Source organism: Andrographis paniculata, unplaced genomic scaffold, assembly GCF_009805555.1.
Source record: "Andrographis paniculata isolate CXL003 unplaced genomic scaffold, ASM980555v1 Contig5END, whole genome shotgun sequence".
NCBI lineage: Eukaryota > Viridiplantae > Streptophyta > Magnoliopsida > Lamiales > Acanthaceae > Andrographis > Andrographis paniculata.
In genome coordinates this window covers 624,605-648,147 of record NW_026137595.1, presented here as the reverse complement: position 1 = coordinate 648,147, position 23,543 = coordinate 624,605, and the positions used below count along the sequence as shown (strand labels likewise).

At 34.8% G+C, this 23,543-nt stretch overlaps 3 protein-coding genes across 6 annotated transcripts; 2 read left to right on the top strand and 1 right to left on the bottom strand.

The window, feature by feature from the left end:
• The first annotated feature begins 1,634 nt into the window (after window positions 1-1,634).
• On the top strand, window positions 1,635-9,444 carry LOC127258730 (nodulin homeobox). 4 transcript variants are annotated; one of them, XM_051285684.1, is made up of 19 exons: window positions 1,635-1,745; window positions 2,012-2,092; window positions 2,977-3,102; window positions 3,182-3,340; window positions 3,563-3,646; window positions 3,740-3,868; window positions 4,066-4,284; window positions 4,742-4,873; window positions 4,987-5,082; window positions 5,480-5,629; window positions 6,180-6,280; window positions 6,410-6,501; window positions 6,603-6,725; window positions 6,816-6,885; window positions 7,016-7,076; window positions 7,506-8,009; window positions 8,095-8,129; window positions 8,592-9,153; window positions 9,236-9,444. In XM_051285684.1, the coding sequence occupies exons 2-18, from the start codon at window positions 2,021-2,023 to the stop codon at window positions 9,112-9,114; spliced, it is 2,676 nt and encodes an 891-aa protein (XP_051141641.1). In that variant the 5' UTR covers window positions 1,635-1,745; window positions 2,012-2,020; the 3' UTR covers window positions 9,115-9,153; window positions 9,236-9,444. The 4 variants fall into 4 exon arrangements, with proteins under 4 accessions (XP_051141641.1, XP_051141644.1, XP_051141643.1 ...); XM_051285687.1 differs by lacking the exon at window positions 1,635-1,745 and adding an exon at window positions 1,754-1,895; XM_051285686.1 differs by lacking the exon at window positions 1,635-1,745 and adding an exon at window positions 1,778-1,909.
• A 144-nt stretch (window positions 9,445-9,588) lies between these two features.
• LOC127258729 (sister-chromatid cohesion protein 3) lies at window positions 9,589-17,167 on the bottom strand. The gene is made up of 22 exons (XM_051285683.1): window positions 16,953-17,167; window positions 16,627-16,819; window positions 15,968-16,080; window positions 15,799-15,891; window positions 15,390-15,550; window positions 15,074-15,310; window positions 14,793-14,937; window positions 14,475-14,653; window positions 14,224-14,369; window positions 13,995-14,122; window positions 13,507-13,680; window positions 13,139-13,300; window positions 12,855-13,055; window positions 12,646-12,783; window positions 12,368-12,571; window positions 12,097-12,241; window positions 11,866-11,972; window positions 11,478-11,612; window positions 10,987-11,252; window positions 10,409-10,533; window positions 9,975-10,298; window positions 9,589-9,818 (listed from the first exon to the last, which is right to left on the bottom strand). The coding sequence occupies exons 1-22, from the start codon at window positions 16,995-16,997 to the stop codon at window positions 9,805-9,807; spliced, it is 3,435 nt and encodes a 1,144-aa protein (XP_051141640.1). The 5' UTR covers window positions 16,998-17,167; the 3' UTR covers window positions 9,589-9,804.
• A 3,421-nt stretch (window positions 17,168-20,588) lies between these two features.
• LOC127259191 (rho GTPase-activating protein 2) lies at window positions 20,589-23,396 on the top strand. Its single transcript, XM_051286360.1, has 4 exons — window positions 20,589-21,140; window positions 21,783-21,903; window positions 21,978-22,328; window positions 22,432-23,396. Exons 1-4 carry the CDS (start codon window positions 20,803-20,805, stop codon window positions 23,026-23,028), a joined length of 1,407 nt encoding a protein of 468 aa, XP_051142317.1. The 5' UTR covers window positions 20,589-20,802; the 3' UTR covers window positions 23,029-23,396.
• The last annotated feature ends 147 nt before the right edge of the window (window positions 23,397-23,543 follow it).

Genomic DNA, 23,543 nt, shown 5'->3' with positions numbered 1-23,543 from the left:
AATGATAATAATAATTTCGTTTGTAGGAACTATTTTTGCATGCTTGAATGAGAAGTGTTCATGAGCGAAAATGATTTGCAATTTCTGGGGGTTAGTATGGAAATGCTTTGAATTTTGAATTTTTTGAGTTTTTGCGTGCCTATTGAATTATTTTAGTACTCAAAAATAAATAAAAATATCCGTCTTATAGAAATTATTTTTGTGGGCTTAAACGAGAAGTGTTCTCGAGTGAAAATAAATTGCTATGGGCGCCAAGTTAGCATGAAATACTTTGGCTTTGTTCGGCTAGCTTTTTTTTCTTATGGATTGATTTTTTTGTATATGATACGATAAATTGTGTTAAGAATATAAATATATTATTTTAAATTGAATATTTATTTTTTTAATTTTTTTATAATAAATATTTAAATATTTTATTAATTTATTTTTGACGTGTAATATAAAAAATTGTGTAAAAAATATAAAATATTATTTTTTTGGAATCATAATTTTAAAATTGAGGTGTACGAACAGGCTATCTTTTTGCCTGCTCTAGGTTTAATTTGATTAAATTTTTAGCCGCCATAGAAACAATTTTTGCAATGGAAAGTAATTATAATTATATAATTAAATAATTTTAATTATAAATATGGATTTGTTGACTCATATTTTCTAATAAAATAATTTTTTATAAATATTATTAAAAAATATATAAATACTAATATAAAATATATATTATTTATTCATAATAAAATAGAAAATAAAAATTCTAACATCAAATATTTTTTATATTAATAATATAATTCTTTATATTCGTCGTCTCCGTTGCCAACATAGCTGCCTCCATTATCTTTTGAAAGGCTTCCGGCCCATAAAAATTGTAGCTCTTATAAAGTGATATTTTTAATATAAAAAATACATCCATAAAAAAAACATATTAGTGTGTGTTTGTTTGGGGGATTGAATTGGATCTATATTATACTAAAATTCAATTTTATATTCAAAATATCACATCAATATCTATTTATATCACATCGTACCACTATTCAAATTCAAAATTTTTACTATTCAAATCCCAATTCAAAATCCAAACTCCCAAACAAACAATGTTTTGATATAAAAATTTATTTTAATTTGAAATATGCAAAATATATTTATAATATAAAAAATAATCTTTTATATTAAATATTAATTTTATTAACAAATAAAATATATATTAAAAATTATGAAAAATCTTAGGCAAACAAACTCAAATTAACAAACACTGAGTATTATTTTACTATAAAATATGAGTATACAATAAAATAAATAAAAAATGCACTAATAATTTCAATACTTATTCATTTAGTATTTTTAAATATAACAAATTATATATAAATATTATTAAAATAATATTATATATATACAAATTACCGTAATATATATAATATATATTTTATTAATTTACAAAGTTAATAATTAAATATAAAATATTATTTTTATATTCATTATTTACATTTAAAAACAAAGATGAATGGCCGGTTCGAACGAAAACTGGCGGTTCACGGAAACTGCTTCGATCTCGGTTCGATGGATGCCGGAAATCGCCGGTTCAGATCCGGTTGGGCAAGTCTAATTACAGCGGCGCCTGATGTTGGCAGTATAAAAGCGGAAATGGGAAATAAAATTGAGTGTGACTAAAGCGTGAACTCCCCACAGTCGTCTTCCTGAAGCCAGACCCCCTGGCCTCTTCTTCTGGAATCTTCTCAGTCTCCATCCCTCAAGCGGTAAATCTATTTTCTCTATCGCTTCTCTTGTTTTGTTTTGGTATATTCTCATTTTACGAGTTTCAAGGAAAGTTTAGGGCTCTTCTGGTTTGTAAAGAACAAAGGGAGGCACATAATCTAGTTCGTAAATGATAATTTGGGAACGAACAGGCATGGATGTATAGGTTTTATGTGTAACCTTGCTGGGAATACATGTTTGCTTCTTTTTCCTCTGCGTCGGTGGGAGTGGTGTTCGTTCCTGAATGTTTCGAGTTCTGTGCGTGCAGATTTTGAAGATGAGCGGGTCTAACGAAGGCCCCCCCCGCAGTGAGCTTGTAAACTCTATGCTCAGAGGCCGGCCTGATGTGGTAAGCATGAGCGACGTTTGTGAAAGATTCAGTTTATTGGCTTTTGCGTGAGTGGATTGGTGTATTTTTGCGTGTACGTCGTTCAATTGAACTCGGAAGAGGATTCTGAAGAAAATCTTGATTAAATAGTTACGTGTAAACGAATATACTCCTTTCGAAGCCTCCTTGATGGGAAATATGGGCCATAATATGGGAATTTAAATACCTTTCTGTGATATCTGGAAATTCAGTTCAAACTCTCTTTCCTGTACGGGTTGTTTGGGATATATTCACCAAGTTTGGTTGTATTTTTGGATATTTGGTTTTGTGAAATACTGTGCTTTTATTGTGTAATAGTATTGAATAGTGTTAAAAGAATGACTGATTGTGTTTGATTTGTATTGTTTATGTAGAACATTGTACATTGATGGGATATATGTAGTTGACTGATGTGGTTAGTGGTAGATGTGATGGTTAGTTTTAGTGTATAGGACTAGGGTTTTTTGAGATGAATAAAAAAGGGGTAACTATTGAATATTATTCAACTGTTTTTGTATTTATCGGAAATCGTGAGCGTTTTATTTTTTGAAGAGTTAATGTTTGATATGATTGGAATTTCGGAAATGTTTTCGTTTTGGGAAAGACATCCAAACATAGAAACTTGAGATATGTTAAAAACATTTATTGATTGTGTGGCCACTTATTAGCAAGAGGAAGTTGGATTGAGCTAAAAGAGAATTGCTCTTACATTTTCTACATTTTTTTGGGGCAAGTTTGCTTGCAAATGTTTTTGTGCTCAGAGTGATAGGTTTCCTTTGCCACATGTTACTTTCATTTCTGTTCTCCTTCAATGCATTTCGATAAATAACACATGGATGAATGACGACATGGTGGGTTTTATGAAGGCCTTAGACTTAATTGCTGCTGTAAAAGGACTACATGAGCTCACCCCACAACAACTCAGCAAACTAATCAGGGATTCAAGGAATAATGTTGTTCGACATGTTGCTGAAGATGGATCAGAGATACAGGTTCTTAAGAGGAGCTAAACAACAATCTGTTGTTAGATTTTGATACATTTATGACAATCATTTTACACTAATATTGCAGGTTGACTTGGAAAAATTTGCAAGGTGTCTTCCTCTTCACCTGATTGCCGTGATTATGGCTTGGGAACGGGACAAGGCCACTTTCAAATACTTGTTGTGTGGAATTCTTCTGCTGCATTCTATGTGCGATCTTGCATCTCGTGTGCCCATAATTGAAGAGGTGAGCATAAGTTATATTTGTTTTGTATGAGATGAAAGTATGATTTCCGAAAGTATTTCAACCTATGCCAAGCTTTATATCTTCTCAAAGTCCCATTAAGTTTTTCTTTTCGCCCTTTATGGCCTGTTTTCTCATGTCTATTTGATGTTATTATTACTGTATGCATATAGTTCTGCAAACTGAACTACCAATTATTCATATCATTTCAAATGTTTGATGCAGATATTTCGTAATGACGAAGAGGTATCCGAACAGCTTATTGATTTAGTCTTTTATTTGCTCATCCTCCTTGGTGCATTCAAACAGGTATTTTTCCAGTCTTGGGCATTTGATCTCTGTGTGTGTTCATGCATGCGTATTTGTTTATAAGAGTTGTTGGTTGACTATATTGTTTTCTAGGAAAATTGCGACGTTCCCAATGACATGGTTCTTTTGCACTCAGCCTTGGTTGCGTGCAGCCTAAAATTATTGACTGTCATTATTACTCCTAAGTTCGAAGAGGTTGCTCAAGTTTTGCTTGCATATAAGGTAAATGTTTTGGGCCCTCAAGGAAATCCATACTTGACGTGTCTGTTACTCATTTTACATATAAGAAATCTTTTACTGAAAGCACTACACTGGAATTTGAATTTGTTTCCACTCGTTTCACTCTGATATTCCTGGCTCTCTGTTGTTTCAGAATGCTTGCTAGCAATGCTCTTAACAAAATGCTACATTCGCGCCAGGTTAAAATTTTTATGGATGCAACATTGTCTGCTGTTTCTATTGATGTAAAGTTCCTCCAAACCAAGCTGTCTGCTGACAACATTGACTCCTCTGCCAACAATACACCTACGGCTGGAGAGACCTTGAACCATCTTTTCCAACAGTGTGACTCTTCTTTGGTGTTTCTGCAATCTTTATGCGAGCAGCAGATTTTCAGAGAGAGCATTGTTAAAAATAAGGTCTTGTATTTCTTTTGAACTAGGTCTTTGATCTGGTAGTATCTGAGTTGTTTTATAATGGAAGTATGATGAGAATATTTACTTCTCTTAGACAATGCTGATCTGGAAACCATCCGGTTGTGCTCATTGGGGAGACCTCTCTCCTAGGACTATAAGTGCATAGGCTAAAGAATGCTTCTAGTTGATTGGTTTGCTGCATTGGCCATATAATGTCTTCTTCTGACAGTATTCAATGGTTCTGTTTAGTATTGTTTGTATTGTAATAAGTCACAATTAGCTTCTTCGTTGTCGCACAACACATGTTTAAGGAACATCCCTTTGAAGCACTATTTAAATATTGCTGGATTTGGCAAAGTATTGCATTTAATGCTTATTATCTTGGCTCTCATTGTTGCAACATTTCATCCTTCAACATGAAGATTATTAATAGTATCTTCTTTATGTTAATGAACTGCAGGAGTTTTCTGGAAATGAAGGGGTTTTTGTACTGGTTCGAGCTGTTCTTAGCTTAAAAGTATCTCCATCTTACAGTACATTGTCATCATATATGGCATCAGTCTCTCGGTTGAAAACCAAAGCTTTATCTATTGTGAGTCGAAGCCCAATACTCTAAAGATTTTATCTTCTTCAGGGTTCTATTTTGCATTGTGAGCATGAAAGAGCTTCGGTATGGAAGTTTAACTGCAACTTATTCTGGTGCAGCTACTCTACCTTTGTGAAACAGAGAATGTTTCCTACCTTGATGAAATTGCAAGCAATATTAAAACTCGGAATCTGGCAAAGGCTATTGTATTGCAGGTTTTTATGTTTCATGGTTTCATTTGCAGAAGTTTATATGTGGTCTTCTATCGGCCCTTGCTTGAGAATATAATTACTTCTTTCCAGAAAAAAGTAATTAGGGTTTTGAGATGAAAGTATATTGATTCTCACAATGGATTATAAAATTGTTGAGAGCTCCGGAATAGTGGACCTGAAAATTCCTTTCTGTTTAATATTACGAAATCTGCATCATCTTATCACAATTCTAGTGTGTTATGAAACCCATCATTGGCCACACTATGATGCTCATAGTAGCTAGTGCATGTTCATGTGTTGAATCCTGCTTCGTTGTTTAGGCATGATTATCATTCCACATACCAGGAGGCTGTTGTTATACTTAATTTCGAGAGGTTTTACAGCATTTAGTTTTTTTTAGGTTCTTGAATTATTGAAGACTATGTTTGGAGTAGATACAACTGCTCCAAAGACAATCTATCCAAAAGGGCAGCTGGAACTTAATGCTATGCGAATCGTGGATATGTTCTCTGATGATTCAAATTTTCGACCATATATCATGATGAACTTTGTAAGCTTCAGTTTTATAATAATGACTTTTATTTTCTGGTTTATGGATGCTTCTTGATTTTCCTGTGTGACATGTCATCATCTTTTCTTTTTCTTTTTCTTTTTTTTTTTGTGTACTTTCATGTTCAATTTTGAGGGTCGGTCTCTCCAAAATAAAGACTTTAATGCTTAAGTATTAATTTGCTTCCAATATTAGTATTTTATGTTTAGTAAATCAACATTAATTTATGGCGGTAAGACTGCAGTGTAATTATGTTACAATGTTTTATTATTCTCACTCTATAATCTAGTGTTCTGTTAGTCAAGTTGTAAATGGATAAATTTGTTTCTCACATATCACACTCTGCACTCATATTTCAAAGGAATGTTTTGATGAGTTATGCTTGCAGTTTCTGAACCTCTATTACAATGGTGTGGTAGTTCTCGTCATTAAATTTATTGGTACACAAATGTCAGTATCATGCCATTTTTGCTCTTTGAACTGGTCAAGTGTCTTCTGGAGGAGAGTATTTAGATTGTCTTGTTCCTGACTAGTTTTATTATATCCTTAGACGGAGACTTTGGCAGCAACCTTTTCACTTCCGCATGGAGAGTTTTTGTCTGGTTGGTGTTCAACTGATCTTCCAGTCTGTGAAGATGATGGAATATTAGAGTACGTATCATTGCAACTGCTAGATGGTTTGAATAATCCTCTCTCCAAATTAGCAGATTGCATGATTTTGATGATACTTCTAGTTGACTAACTGAACAAAGAAAATACATTTACCCTTGTTTCTTGCAGTGTGCCTCGAGCATCTTATGCCCATCAGAGGACATCTTTATTCATAAAAGTGATTGCGAACCTTCATTGTTTTGTTCCTGATGTATGTCAAGGTAATTAACTCTTGAATTTTTTGTTGTATTTATTTGGCTGTTGATTTGATTTTATTTATTTATACTCTTTTCACCTAATAAAGCCTTTGTTTCTATGACAGATGAGAAGAACCATTTTTTCCAGAAATTCATTAGTTTCTTACAGAAGGAATCATCACAACAAGCGAGTGGATCTCAATCTTCTGTTGATCCTGAAAAATCTACTGCTGTTACAAAGAATCTGTGTATAGCTACTTATTATTGTTGCATCAATTGATGGAGCGCTCATCTCAGTTTATTTTAATGGCTCTTTTTTTCTTTTCCTTGGCTTGTAGATTCACTGTTAACTCACGCAGAGTCTTTGGTACCTGAATTTATAAACGAGGAAGATGTTCACCTTTTAAGGTAATTTGAATATATATTTGTCCCTCTCATGCTCTCTGTTCAGTGGTGCTTTATTTTTTGAGAAGTACTTTTACTTCATTTTTTATTGCTATTCTAGAGCTATATTCTGAGACTATTAACTTTCTTATAGATTGTTTATCGATCAATTTAAGGCTCTACTTGTTCCTGCTGCATCTGTGGATCAAATCCAGGTAAAATTTGTTTCTTAATTTTAATACCAAATGTTCTGATATTTTATCCTGAAGTAGTATGGTACCCTTCTTCTTGACGGCCATCTATCTTCCTATCTACATGAAGTTATTGATGTATTCCCACTCAATGTGTTCAAACTAGACCATCAAAGGATAAACAATGAAATGGTAGCTTTTAGGTGAGTACCAACAACTTGTATATTTAAACAAAAATTATTTATTAGATAAAATTTAATTCAAAAGAGAATAGTCTTCATTATTGCAGAACCATAAAGGAACACATTAGAGATGTCAATGTTTCCTTCGGGTGATTGTCCGGGTGTATTTGTATTTGATTCATGTCTCATGTGTATTAAGAACCATTTTTAGTGATGTTATAAACTTTTCTATTATCTTCATTCAGTTGATACTGGGTTTTGTATCCACTAGGATGCTCAAAATACAGAAGAGTGCTCTTCATCTTTGCACAAAGGAGTAGCACCAAATCATGATCATAATGGTGGCAATGTGGAAGTGGACAGAAGTGAGACTGTTGCTTCCCGAGAAACAGATCAATTGATTATCAGTGGAAATGCTAAGAAATCTGAAATGGCAGAACAGATTAAATATATTGGACCCACCACACATTTAAGAGAAGTTGAGAGAGATTCTCGGATTACTGAAACAAGTGGTTCAGATTCTAGTCCCACACGAGGAAAGAACTCCATTGATCGGTTGGATGCTGATCAAGTAAAAGGATCTGGATTTGATGAAACTCTGGAGGATGAAAAGGTTGATGCTATAAATTCAGATGACAGGCAGCAAAGAAAACGGAAACGAACTGTCATGAATGATAAACAAATAGCTCTTATTGAAAGTGCCCTTGTGGATGAGCCTGACATGCACCGTAATGCAGTTGCATTACGATCATGGGCTGACAAACTGAGCCTTCATGTGAGTATGAAACTTGGACCTCATTTGTGTTTGTTTTTTTTCGTTCTGTTCTCTGACTTCTGTTATTTTTGTTTCTTATGTCTAGGGCGCTGAGGTTACAACTTCCAGGCTTAAAAATTGGTAAGATCTATCGTTGTTTTGCGCTTTAGATCTTATATGCTTTAAATTATTCAAATTAGGGTGCCATAAATCCAGAGATGCAACTGTCCAGCCATGCACAAATTACATTGGTTTTATTTTATTTTATTTTTTGGTAGCAATCTTTCTATATACAGTTTGCCACCCTCTTGTTTGATATCTGAACTCCAAAGATTTATGTTAATATGTTGCTATAAAGTTTGCCGGTGGGTTTTATATTGCTGTTACGATTACTTTCGTCCTGTGAAGTGATTTATGGAATGGCTGTTTTTTATAAGGGTAACTGTAAGTACTGAGAAAAATCATATTTGTTGTCATTTTGGTTCAAAATTTAAGGTTTTATAGTGTAAGTATAATTGTCGGTGATTTGCGCTAATATTGATGGTCATAAACCTTTTTTAACATAGCATTTTCTTTTAATTCCTTGGCCTACTTTTTTACCAGGCTTAATAACCGAAAAGCTAGGCTGGCTCGAGCAGCCAAGGATGTCCGTGTATCTTATGAAGGGGAGAATCTCGGTAAACAAGGGGGTTCTGAACACCTGGATTCACCCCAGAGTCCTATGGATGATACTCGCGTTAGGGGGAGTGTTAGGACTGAGGTGATAGACACTGCACTGACATCCAACGTTGACGTGGACTTGGGAACCACGGTCGCTGTACCTCAGGATGTTGTAAAATCAGGTGTTAATGTTGAGGCAGGGCAATATGTAATGCTTCTTGGTGAGAATGGTGAGAAAGTTGGCAAGGGTAAGGTTTTTCAGGTCCATGGTAAATGGTGCGGGAACGCCCTGGATCAATCTGGAATGTGCGTGGTGGATGTTTGGCAACTGTCGGTTGACAGATCCTCTAAGGTTCCTCATCCCATGGAAGTGACAGGGACCACATTTGATCAGGCGGCAAAAAGACTCGGATTGATGCGGGTGCTGTGGGATTTGAATAAATTGATCAAGTCGCCTCTTATTTGAACTGCGATGATGCAGCTGCTGCCCGGAACCAACGCTCGGGTAATCCCTCCCTCAACTCTGAATTATAATACCTACCATTGATGATCTCTAATGCTCGACTTTCTGTGTTCCATGTTTTTAGATATATTCTGTATGGAGTTTTGGAGGCCAAGTTTGAAAGAAAAACTCAGACTCAGGTTTTGTGGTACTTGTTTTAAAATTTTGAGGCTAGTAGTGAAAGTTTTCAAACACTAGCCTTCAATTGTGGCAAATATGTTGTGGATGCTGTGCTATTTGTCGCATTAACATGTACACATATATGCGTATTTTCGACTCATTTTCTTCGATAAATTTTCTTTGTTTACATAGTATACTATACTCTTGAGATATAATATTATTTCGTGTTGTACAAAAAATTTGCGGTATTAGGGATAACATGCTTCAATTACAGAAAATAATGAAAATGAGTTGAGATGAACAACAACAGCATAATCATAAGCAATTTGGTGAGATACAAGACAAGAGAGGCAACGAACGAGTCTTAACAGAATTTAGTTGATACTCTTTAAAATGCCGACTTACAGAGAGAGAACAGCAACACTACAAATAATAAGCATAAAACGTCCACTTCTGCTCTGCTCTGCTCTGCTCATTTACACACCATATATATATATATGTTATTACGAATAATAAACAGTTGGATTTCAGAGCCTAACTGGAAGCACCTGCCAATAAAAAACAAAAAAACAACTTCCCAATCAAGAAAATTTTCTCATACAGCCCCTTATGATACAGATTAGATTTCTTACATAATATTTAAATTTGCAAAAAAGGGCTCAATTGGAGAATGACTATTTGGTTATATTAGCTTTTTCATATACCTGATGTTTTTGGGGTAGCCAACTCCTCGGTGGCTCGACCCGAGTCCGTGATTTTTTTAGGGTCCCTTTTGTCATCCTTGGAAACTTTTAAAGATCTCAGTTTAGATGCTCTAAGTGTATGTATCAAAGGGGCATCTTCTTCATCGTCGTCGTCGTTTTGCTTGTCTTCAGCCCCAGCATCTTGGTCGGATCCATCAATCGAATCTTCCTCTTCGCTCAAGCTTTGCTCATCAAAAAGCCTTTTACCTTGCAGAGTGTGATGTTTGCGTGGTCGACCACGACCACGCTTCACGGATGCACCTTCTTTACCATCTGCAACTTTATCTGCACCACAACATTAAGGTACACGACAATGAAAGAAAAATTATATTTGCAAGTGAAAAAGGTAAAACAAAACACGACAGACCAACCAAGTGTTTCGTATATGTACATACCATTTACACCATCATTCTTAAGATATTTCTCTCTAAGTGTATCTAAAAATGTGTGGTATGGACGCCATCCGCTGGGATCTTGATCAGTCTTCACATTTTCAGTTCTTCTCTCAACCCCTCTTATTCTAGTAATACAAGGTAAAAGGAAATGATTAACTTGACTTTGATGGGAAAGATTTTCAATATCACAACCAAGCAAAATGTCCTAGATCAACTCGGCATAAAGAAAAGTAGACCAATAAATATGCATTACAGATATCAAAAATCAAAATAACAAAATAAAATTAATGTTTATTGCAAGGGGATTATAACATCAGGCGAAAGAATTGGAGATAAGATGAGAGTTGAGAAAATTATTTAAACGTTACTAATAATGAAAAAGGATGTGAAAGAAAGACTGGAGCTGAACCATTCTTCTATGATGTGATATGCAAATAAAAATAAAAGCAAATACCCAATAAGTAAACACAATAATGATTCAGAATAATCATATTTGGTGTAAAAATAGATGATTAGCATATCTTCAATGAAATCAAACAATTCCTCCTATATTTTTAGCAAGACTGAAGTTTTCTTACATCTCAAGAATGTCAGGTGCCGGAAGCTTGGAGACAAAATGCAGCACTGCACCATCCAGAAAAGACAGGTGCTTCGGAGCCTGTGTAAATGCATAGTTGATACCCCCTTTAACAGTATTCAAAATTTCAGCTTTATATTTGTTTCTAGCAACTCCAACATATGATCCTGCCAGCCGAACAGAAAGATCTCTGCATTCCTGAAATGCCTTGGTCAACCGTGACTTCTCATTACCAGCTGAAAGTACTTCAAGATACTTTTGGTAGGCCTACCCAAAAATGGAAGAAGTATCAATTGTCATAAATATAAGCATGTCTTGATGCAAAGGTTCCGTTATGCTATGCACATCACAAGCAATCATTCTAAGTTTCTAACGCACAACGTATATCAAAGTAATAGATGAATGAAAGTTTAAAATATAAACAAAGATACAATCATCTTCATTGAACATAAAAATATTAAATAAGAAGACTTAAGTTATGTATTTTCTTACCCTTTTCAGCGCTTCCAAGATAATATGTGAAATGTCTCCCTTCTTCTTTAACGCAGTAAGTAGGTGCTTCACAATCTCACCAACGCTGGCACCATACTTTTCCACATGGGAAAGTATTTCAGGGGCAAGACGCTCCTGCAATCATAATGCCATCCTCTCAAAATTCTTTGAATTTCTTTGTCATAAGATAACTAAAGGATCAAGTTCTAATGCTAAATCTTCACAGACAAATATAAATTTGGTACTATTGTCTGCAAACGATAAAACATATACCAGATATTTCACTCCCTATCTATATATATGTACGTATATATAAGATCAGCTCAAAAGTTGACTAGAACTAATAACACTGAATACATCCATATATATATATGCACATATTAACCACCTTAGGAACTGTATCGGTAGCCACTAATTTAGCTAAACCAAACATGACAGAATCCGCATTTGTCTCCTCAATGTATTCTCTATTTCCTTCATCTTCTTCAGCATCATCTGTCATTTTAAGAACAACAAACAGCGAATGATAAATATCAACACCCATGCAGTTTAATGTCAGGCTCAAAGATAAATATCAACACCCATGCAGTTTAATATCAGGCACAACACTATCTGATACCTGAAACATGTAGCAGTTGCTCACACATTTTCCAGTACTTGTCAACAAAAGATTTATCTGGGGAGAACCCTAATATTTCCAACTTCGTCAAGGCAAATTTGGACTTTTTGAACAAGCACCACAGGTCTGCAAGGATACCACATACCTGCCAAAATAATATACACAGGAATTTTCACGCTAGAACATTGTTTCAGAAGCAAAACCAATCAATGATGTAATGCAAAATTGTCGAACCCATTTGAAAAAGAAATATTGCAAAGGAAAAGCTTACCCTATATGCCAGCTGATTTTGATGGACATTATCCCCCTGAATTTTCAAAGCATTATTAAGGAAGTACTCAAGCTGTTCTAGTAGAGAATCACGCTTGCTAAGCAGGGAAGATAAAGATGCCTCCGGGACTGATTCACTGGATAGAACAGAGTGCAGGCACCAGGAAACATGAAGAAACATGTTGAGAAGCAGAAAGGCGATGACCTGAAATGTTACCATCAGCATAAATCAACAAGTCTAACAAGAACAAGAGTTGATTAAATAACAAGTGTACAAACCTCATCATCCATGTTTCTGAAACTTTGGAGAATGTGTACAAGATCTTGATACAAGATATCAAGAGGTACTTTGTGTGACAGTTGCAGTTCGTACAACCTTTTCAGGTTTACAAGCAGAGAATATTCGTCACCACCATTCTGCAAACCAAACCATGTCAATACTCAACTTCATGCTATAACACAAGAGCATATAGTGGATTAAGTCATACCACAACATCTTCTATTGCAGATTTTAATTTGATAAGCAATTCATCTTCAAGCTCTTTGATATGATTTTGGGCAAAGTCTTGCAACTCCCCTTGGCTCTCAGTGGCGCAGAATTTGATTGCTTTCACACATGATCTCAAAGTATCCTTATCCCCATGCTTAAAAAATGCCTCTCTAATAAGTTTAAGAAGTGCCTTAAAATTCTGTGGAAACAAAGAGGCATAAAATTAATGCACATGCTGGAAACCAAGATTAAAAACCCACGTAACAAAGCTAAGGAATCCACCTGTTCTTGTCTCTTGAGAGAATAGATCTCTAGATTCATGTGAATAATAATTTCAACTAGAGGTGCCACTTTGTCCTTATCAGACATAAACTTCCGAAGAAGCTGAGGGTAGGCCTTCATCATTGAGACTGTGATGTGGCGCCTGTTGTTTTCAATCATCTCCTGATAATTGATGAACAAAAATCTTAATTAACTCACATAGAACACAGAAGACAAGATATGTGAGGATAATCACAAAATATTTGCAACTCATAAACACAAAAAAAAAATGATAATTCATTCTCAAAGCTGTTACAACTAATCAATTAAAAGGATCCTGAGTGGAAATGTAAACATGATGACAAGCAAACAAATGAAATACCAATCACCTTTTGAGCTTTGGTCTGATGTGGGTTTCTGTTATCAGTTGCAGGAACAATCCTTTCTCCTACTGCCTTTCTTACTGATGCAAAGAGAAGCCTAATCAGGCTTGTAGCATCTGCATCATCAAGCTCAGTTGATGGATTATCCTCCAGAAGCATACGAATAATGCACTTCCAATCCTAAAAACACAGGTTATTCAATAAGATAATATATAGCATATAGATGCATGTTATTATATTAAAGCTAAAGAATAGAATGTACAGGCACAAATTACTAGAAAGACTGGTCAAACTTTATTTTTAATTTAGGATATAAAGTTTATTCTGCCCTTCAAATAATTGACGTTCCTATCCACTAAACATTTAAGCAGTTTCATATCTTAGATGGAATCAATAGCAATAAACTCAAAAGTTTTTTATTTATTTTCTTTAACCTACAAATTTCAAGTAACCAAAATGTGTGTATATATATATATATATTTGTAGTTACATACTTTCATGGCTCCCATGTAATCCCAGACATCATCAATAACATATGAACTCAAGATGGGGTCTGATGAAAATTCTTTCAGAATCTGTAACATTCTACTGATATGCACTGCTGGAGGATCACCATCACTGCCTGCGAAAACATGGAAAAACACATTAAATTTGAAATGTATACATATTATATTTGTGTTTGACTCAGACAGTTCGATGCACCATCATGGGATAAAAGGAAACCTGTTGAGCGGGATTGAGAATCATTAAATTTCTGAGCAATCAAGTGATCATATACTAGTTCTCCAATGGCGCGCCTAACTTCAGGTGGATCATCAATTAGTAAATCATATAATGAACCTAGCTCTTCATCAGGCACAAGTTGAAGCCTGCAATTGAAAACAAACCACGATGCAAAGACACGTTTCAACAAAAGCCTTGGCTATCTTACAATTCAAAGTTATATATATATATTGAACTTATTCGTCATATACCTCAATAGCTGTTTTACAAGCCCTATTGCACATACTGACACAGATATATCAATGTCATCAGCAAGCTCAAGCATCCTCTTGTAAAATCTCTCAGTGAAAAGGTTAAGCGATGGCACATTATCATCAACCTCATAAAGATTTTGCAATGCCAGAATGGAGGCCTTTCTCACACCAGCACTCTTCAATTAAAAAAATAAAAAAATTAAATGAGAAGATCCGATCACTTGTAAGGAAAATAAAATCAGGCAAAGCGGATTTAGAGAGTTGGTATAACCAGATATCTCTGATATCAAACATTATTTATACATTCCAACTTACTTTGTCATTCAATGTCCACCCAAGATATTTCAAGTACAAATCCTGCAAGAAAAGGGAGGGATACGATAGTACCCACACACCAAGGGACTCTATACATGACATCCGAATATCTGGATCGATGTCTCGATACCGATGTACAAACAACCTTCAAAATAAATGCATTCCCAAGGGATTAAATTAAAGTATGAAAAGGATACACATATATATATATATGAGAACTAGCAAGCACTGAAGAAGGAATATCTTATAAATGTTAATAACCATAATGAAAGAGAACGCACCCAGTAAAAATTTTCCGCATTAACTCTTCCAAGGCAGTTATTTTATCATGCGTCGTTGATAGCCTTTTAGTAAGTGATTCTACTCGAGGCCCTTCAGTGCTTTTCTTCTTTTCAGCATTCAGCTGTCTCTGGGTGATCTCTCTCTGTGAACCAAGCATTTTAGCTACATTGATGAAGGATGTCACAAGTTGAAGCCCCATCAATGAAGCCATCTGACGATAAAATCTTGGAGGAGTGCTGAAAAAACAAGAGAATAAGCTTAATAAAGCTACTGCATTTATTGCATCTTCACGGTAGCACAAAATTGTCTACGTACCATGATAAGGCAATAATGTAGTCAAGACACTTGTCAAATAGTGACTGGTCAAAGAGTGGTCCACTCTGGCATTCGCTCACCAAACTATCCAAGAAATGTACAAGATTATCTTTCAAATGCTTGAAGCCCCTTTTTGCACTCTGATAATCTTCAACCTCGCCCTAAGTTTGACTTTGTTAAGAGAAATCTCTAGGTCCACTTGTAAGTTTATGTTTTTTCTTATCAATTCGTGGAAAAGCAAGACAAAGGCGCACAAGTACAAAAGAACGTAGTGGACAAATTTGCATATGCGATAAGAAGGATTTTTAAGATATCATACTAAATTTCACATAAAAATAAATATATATGAAAAGCAATAAGGGTGGTAATTTACTTATAAAGAAAAAAGAGAAAGATGAGCAAAGGATACTCGTCGAGCTATATTAACGAGAGCAACTACCACATCATCAACATCAGTCTCATCTACATCTTCTTCTTGAAGATTATATTTTGCCCCGCATGCCTGTATGAGAGCCAAATACAAGTTGCTGTTACGTATCAATAGCAGAATCCTAAATTAGAACAATTTATAAGATAACCTCAAAAAGCGTAGTAAGGAGTTCTGCCATAGCAGCCTTTTGGTTCTTTTCATAATGCTCAACCCATCTTTTCACGGCATCAGGGATCTCCTTTCCTTCACCTTTAATAACCTCTACAAATTAAACACACGTGCTTACGTGTTAAATGAAGCGAAATAAAATTTCAATTATCCAACATCAGTGGATCAATCAATAACATTAAAACTAAAAGTAAGCTTAACATAAACTTATTTGTAGAAATATATTGAAAAGAAAATGTGCCGAAGCAGGCTATGGAATCAATATAGCTTGATTGCAATAACTTCACAGAAGATTTTCAACAACTATGTCCAACCATAAACACCAAATGAAGTAAAATGTGTCATAAGAACAAATTTATAATAAAGGGAGCTTAGTCGTAATAAAGAGGATGAGATTTTGACAGCGTGACACCTTCTGCAATCATTGGACGATGAATTCTGAATTAACACAATGTCAAGAAAACATATATTACAACCTGGGTAGTTGAAACAAAAGGTTTTCCGCCAACTTAAGACTGAAATTTTCACCGAACCATCAGCCAGATACAGAATTCAAACACCTTCAACACATTTCACTCCTGCATCACGTAAACTCGAGAATACGAAAGAAAGTAAGGAGAAGAAGAAGAAGAAAGCTACCAATTAAACTCGGACCATCCTTTCGCGCGGCTGCAGCCGAAGTCGACGCCCCTTCAGCAGCCTTGCTCTTCTTAAATTTTCTACGGGGTTCTTGAAAATCATCCGAAGATTCTTCCCTTTCTTCCTCCAACACATCTTCGATTTTATCAGAGCGCGTAAAATCAGCAGACCTAACCGGAGCCCTAGCCCTTTTCTACTCCAACACGTGCATCCGAATCAGAAAAACAAAAAAAAGGAGCAACACAAGATTGAAATAGACTCAATTAGGGTTCCGAAAACCGAAGTAGCAAGTAACTCATTCAGTAATTAAGAATTGATAAACCAACCGAACGGCGAGCTGTCTGCTCCGGCACCGCCGGTTCGTCCTCCATGAAGCAGTGGTAGGATAACCAAGATGGCAAGAGATTGTGACTGCAAAGGTGCTCCTGAAGATTGCAAATCTTCCCGCCACAGATCAATGGGCTGCTGGTAGCCTAGAGCGGTAATGAGGGCAGGGAAGGACGAGAGCGCTATTTTACAGTTCGGAGTTCCGCACCGAGTCCCCGACACGTTTAATTTTCTTTAATTATTTAATTAATTACTTTTAAATTTAAGGACTTCTTTTTTTTTAGCAAATTTATTTATAAATTTTAAAAATTGAAAACATACTAAAAATAAATGTTTTAAAAAAAATTAAAAAAAAAGGAGCATTTTTGGTATTTAATAAATAATTATTTTTTCAAAAAAATGAAATGAAATTTTGTTGGGTTAGACAAATTAAAATAGCAAAATAAAAGTTTACTATTGTGTTTATTTTTTTAGATTTATGTATATTTTTTTATATTAAATATGAAAATTCAATTGATGATATAAAAATAATGTTTTGTATTAAATTATTAATTTTTATGAATAAATAAAATATACTTATCCGTTGGAATCGAAGATACTCATTTGACTTTTGATTTAGATATACTCCCTCCATCCTATATCTATATATATCTATTTACTGCACAAAATTTTAGAAATATTAATATTATATTGAAATATAGTCTAAGTAAAAGTAAAAATATTAAATTGTCTTTATTAGTAAGTATTGTATGATATAAATGTAATGACATTTATATAATATATTATAAATTAAATATGTATTTATAATGTTACGTAAATAGTACAGCTACTAAAAAAAATAGATAATTTGTTATAAAACATAAAAAAAAAATTAATAAATTGTTAAGGGATAGAGAAAATATTAATTTATTACTTTATATATATATATATAGTAGTATAATAGAATAATATAAAGTTTATTTCGCTTTTAGAGTAACCACAATAGTTCTATTGAAAAAAACTTGCAAATATACCATAAATCTTAAATGACCAAGGTCTTTAAATTCAATTTATCTCAAACCTAAAATTTACACACAATAATGATAAGGGGAAAAAATAAAAAATAAAAAAAATAAATAAATAAACTATACAGAGAACATGAAGTGGAAAGAAAGAATAAAATAAAATTTGTCATCACCAAAGGGTTTCAATATTTTTTTTCGTCAATACAAAGTCAATCTACCAATTTATTTTAGAATGTGTGAAAAAAGGAAAAACTTTCATTGTGACGTAAAAAATTTCGATAAATTTGTGGTTACTATTGACACTTGTAAAATTAAAAGAATAAATAAAATAATAAATATTTTAGTATTTAACTAAAAGATACTTTTACTTTTAAAAAATTGAATATCTTTAATTTGTTATAACGGTAGCAAAATGAATATATTTGACTCAGATAAAAATATATATTTTTATAATATTCTATAAGAAATCATACTCATTATATCAAATACAATTATTTATATCATATTTAAGTACTCTCTCAGTCGTTCAATTGTGTATTCATTTGATCGAATACGAATTTTTAAGAAAATAAATAAAAGTAAAAATATTTTGAATGATTTATGGAATATTATTTTAGTTTAAATTTTAATTATTTCAAATTCCTAACTCCAAATCAAAACTTTAATGCACGTATATCTATATAGAAAATATGGGTACGTCTGAGTCCCGTAAAAATGATCATGTACTGTGTAGATAAATCTGTGACTATAGACACTTGTAATGAAACGAATGAGTAATTATATAAAAATAATAAAATAACATTATAATTTATTATTATTAATTAATTAAATATTGAGATAAAAAAAATTTTCAATTCAGTCAGAATGAAGAGAATATATATACTGCCTCGTGGTGGACCGCTAATTTATCCATCTATTTTTTACACGTTAATATTTGAATATTAATTATTATATCAAAATATAGTACAAATTAAGGAAAAATGACAAAAATATTTTTATTGGTGTTTTATAATACTAATGTAGTGATGTTTGTACAAAAAATTATACGAATATAAAGATATTTTTAATGTTAAAAACAATAACGTCAAATGCAAATGGATAAAATATTTTACTTTCTCCGTCTCACATTAGATGTCCGAATTACCCTATGCACGAGAATCTAGTATAAGTATAATTAATAGATAATTAATAATGTATTTGCAAAAATAATTATCATATAATATAAATAATTATAGAGCAATATTCAGATAACTAATTAGTTTAATTAAAAATTTTAAAAGTAAATTAAAGTGTGTAATATTTAAAAAAAATGACATGAGACGGAGACAGAAATAGAAATATATGAACCTGATAGGTGGGACGGAGGAGTATTATTTTTAATTTTTTTCTAAAATTTCAAAATTTATTTATCTAGAACCGCACGCACTGAAAATTGGCTAATTATCTCATGTATGGTGTCCGTACTAATCAGCTAGCTTTAGCTATACCTGTAGTCTAGAATAGAAAGATAGTGGTAGTAACTGAATCCTTACTTATGATGACGTGGTGATTTTATTTATGAATAAACAACTGGAGCACTGCTACGGTGCGGGCGCCCTCACGGTGGGGTTGAGCCCTGTTTGAAAGCGAGAACAATAAAAGAAAATTGAAAAATAATAATGATAAAAAAAAGAAAGATCCGATCCGATGTGTATAACGGTCAAATCACAATACAGCAAAAAAACCGTGAAATTTGAATTTGAACACCCAAACACGCCCACAATAAAATATACTACTGCACGAATTGGGATCGGGACCTCTGGTCCATCCTCGTTGCGTTGCATTTGCACCACACCACTCATCTCAATTCATTCACTAACAATAAAATCAATTTTTTTTTTAAAAAAAAAAACAATTCAAGACAAGAATTTGTTGGAATTATATTTTAATATTTGTTTTATATCAAAAAAATAACAATAAAAATAAATTCAAATGCTCAGCCAAACTGGAGACATCACAATCACATCGGTGGGCCAAAATAATCACAACTAAAAATCTCATATTCTCTCTTTTAAGCAACCGTGGCTCGTCAAATCCATTTCGTGTTTTTAAATAACATTATATATATATAAATAAATATTTATAATTTATGTGTAATCAATCATTCATTCATTTTTATTTTTATTTTTATTTTTATTTTTTGTGTGTACAAAGTTTTTGCATAAGTAACAGTTGAAAGGCACATCGTAGAATTCCCTTTAAAAAAAATAATAAAATGAAAAGAAATGGTAGCAACGGTCGGGTTCAAAAGGGGGGGTGAATTTCCCAATCTACCCTTCAATATCCTGACTGTACCGGACCGGACCCATTGCTAATATTTGCTTATTTTGGATTGCAATATAGGGTAAGTATTAAATTTATGTATCTGCAGTTGGTAAATGGTAATGGAAATTTAACAGCTGATGGGTTTTCAAAGGAATGAATATACAGAGGAAAATTGAAAAATAGAAATAAAAATAATAACAATGGGGATAGGGTAGGGCCCACAATTCAAGGAGTGGCAAGATGGTAATAAAGGGTGGAAAGTGTGGTCAGAAATGAAAAACAAATGGGTAGAAAACAAAAGATAAGAAATTTGAAATTTCAATGGCCGTTTGAAATGAACAGTGGAGTCGACTCCGCCATTATTAGGAGCTTCAAAAACCCATTCTCGACTCTCGTTTCTTTGAATGCATCAAATCAATAATCTGCGCCATTGAAGGAAGGAAATCCATCCTTCTCTCTATCTAACCCCTTCTAGAGAGAGAAAGGGGATAGCAGGGTGGGTGGTAGGTTTTGTTTGTTCGTTCATTTATTGAACTGAACCATGGCTGGGGTGGTTATGGTGACGGAGGGCGGAGGTTGCAGCAGCGGCGGCGGCGGAGGAAAGGCGGCGGATTCTAAATCTGCGGCGGAGGAGGAGCAGCAGCAGCAGCAACTTTCGTTGCTGGATTTCATACTTTCTGCTCTGAGGAAATCCATGGTGTCGACGTGCCGGGTGGACCGGCAAGACCAGGAGGTGATCTCCGCCGTCCATCAAATGGAGATCGGATGGCCGACGAACGTCCAGCACATCACTCACGTTACATTCGATCGGTTCCACGGATTTTTGGGGCTTCCTGTCGAGTTCGAAGTTGAGGTTCCGTCTAGGGCTCCAAGTGCCAGGTAGGTTGAAGAAGATTTTCTAGATTTCAATTTTCAGCCATTTTTTCAGAGAATTTCTGTTTCAATTTCTTAGCTGCATTGTTGAGTTTCGAGATTCCACATTCCTTTTTGGTTGAAAAGGAAATTAGAAAAAGTCGCCATTCTTTTGAGATCTGTTGTTAATTGAAAGCCCTAGCAGCTTTTTTTCTTCTAAAAAGGATGATGATGATGATGATAGTCTTCTTAGGGGAGATTTGATTTGAGTTGTTGATTTCTTCATGTGTTTTGTAGATCTGCTGCTGTTATTGATTGCCATGGCTGTGAGTTTTTGAGCAGTGAATTTTTTGAATGTGTGAATATTCCTTTAGGTAGTTAAGAAATTTGAATGTGCTTCTTTATTGCGCTGATTAATTGGTTCAGTCAGGAGCGTCGCCATTAATAGACCTTCTGTAGAACATCAAATCCCATTAATGGTGATGGGAATTTGACATTTCTTGATTTGTTTCTGCCATTATTGAGGGCAGTGTTAATAAAGATTGCTAGAAAGGCAGCCATTGCTGACACTGTTCTAAATTTGAAGACTAACTTGGATGGATTCATGGCTGAGATTCTTAACTGCCCCTTGTTTAGATAATCTGGATTTTGTGTTTTCTGGTAATGCAGTGTCAGTGTGTTTGGGGTCTCGGCGGATTCAATGCAGTGTTCTTACGACGCAAGGGGAAACAGTGTCCCGACGATTCTGTTGTTGATGCAGGAGAGACTGTATTCTCAGGACGGTCTCAAGGTGAGCTGCCGAATGAATTCAAAAGTGTCGTGTACTATCGATGATTCTTGTCCTAATTCTCCGAAATCTTGCAGTCGGAGGGGATCTTCCGAATAAATCCCGAGAACAGCCAAGAAGAACATGTGAGGGATCAGCTTAACAGGGGTATTGTTCCCAACGACATCGAAGTCCATTGTTTGGCAGGTCTGATCAAAGCCTGGTTTCGAGAACTCCCATCCGGCGTGCTCGACGGTCTCTCCCCCGAACAGGTTTTGCAATGCAATTCAGAGGACGAATTTGTCGAGCTCATCAAGCAGTTAAAACCAACCGAGAGCGCTCTTCTTAGCTGGGCAGTCGATCTAATGGCAGATGTAGTCGAGCACGAAGAATCCAACAAAATGAATGCCAGAAACATAGCTATGGTTTTTGCACCAAACATGACTCAGGTGAGCGAGCTTAAAGAAGCTTTCATCTTTATAAGAACATTTCATTTTCTGTAGCTCATCAATAAGGTTTCGCCTAATGATCCGCGACCTTTTTTTCTCGTAGATGTCGGATCCCTTGACAGCACTAATGCACGCCGTGCAAGTGATGAATTTGTTGAAGACGCTGATCATGAAAACGCTACGGGAACGCGACGAGGCAGCCGAGGGAGGATCATACTCTCCCGCGTCTTCTCAGTCATTGGTCGACGAGGAATACGACACTCAGCAGGAGATGGACACCAGCTGCGGAGAATCGTCTGCAATGGCTTCAGATGACGACGAAGATCAGTACAGCCACTGTGACGAGGAGAAGGATGAAGTCGAGTCTTTGAGCGACATAGAAGAGCGGTTCTTAAGGCAACTCGACGAAAACGAGCAAGCTAAAAATGGATTTCGCCAGCAACTCGAGGGGATCTTATGCATAGGAGGAGGGGAGCACAACACAAGCCTACTAAGTCCTTCCACAAACAATGCAGATTCATCATTTTCGCTATTCGACAGCAGAATAGGAAGCTCGTGCCTGAGCACGAGCGATGGCGAGGAGTCGAGGATAATGAATATGGACATAGAAAGCAGCATAACTGCCATTAAGGCGACATTGAACGGCGAAATGGACGTGGCAGCAGACAACATAGGCGAGTCGAAGATCAGTAAGCAGTAAGTAAGTAAAACTAACTAGTCTTGCATCCGGATCCTGAATTCGAATTTCTTTTTCTATCCTTAGTTAGCTTGTAAATTTAGTTGGCTATGTGTTAGGAACAGCTGATGGTAAGATCATATGGTTTGGTTATGATTTGAATTTGGATTTGTAGTCACTTTTCAGTTTAGGGCTGAAATTGTGGTGTCCTAAGTATATCTTTTTTTTAACTCTTTGCTCTACCAGCAAAGACTTGTCTTTCTGACTGTTTCTTTTACAGTCTTGCAAGAACACAAGCAATACTGTAAAAAACTTCGTTTTTTTTTTTAAAAAAAACTTCTGTCCATTCTTGAAATTGCTTTGGTTTGTTTGGTGGCATGTTAGAAAAGTAGGTTTAATTTATGGTTGATTGTCATGTCCTTTATTGACTATGTGACCTAAACAAGGGGAGAAATCTATTGCCATTATGATGGCACTTTTCTTTTCAAGATTAGTTTGATTGGAAGCATTTTATGGTTGGATTTGCTGCTTGAACAGCA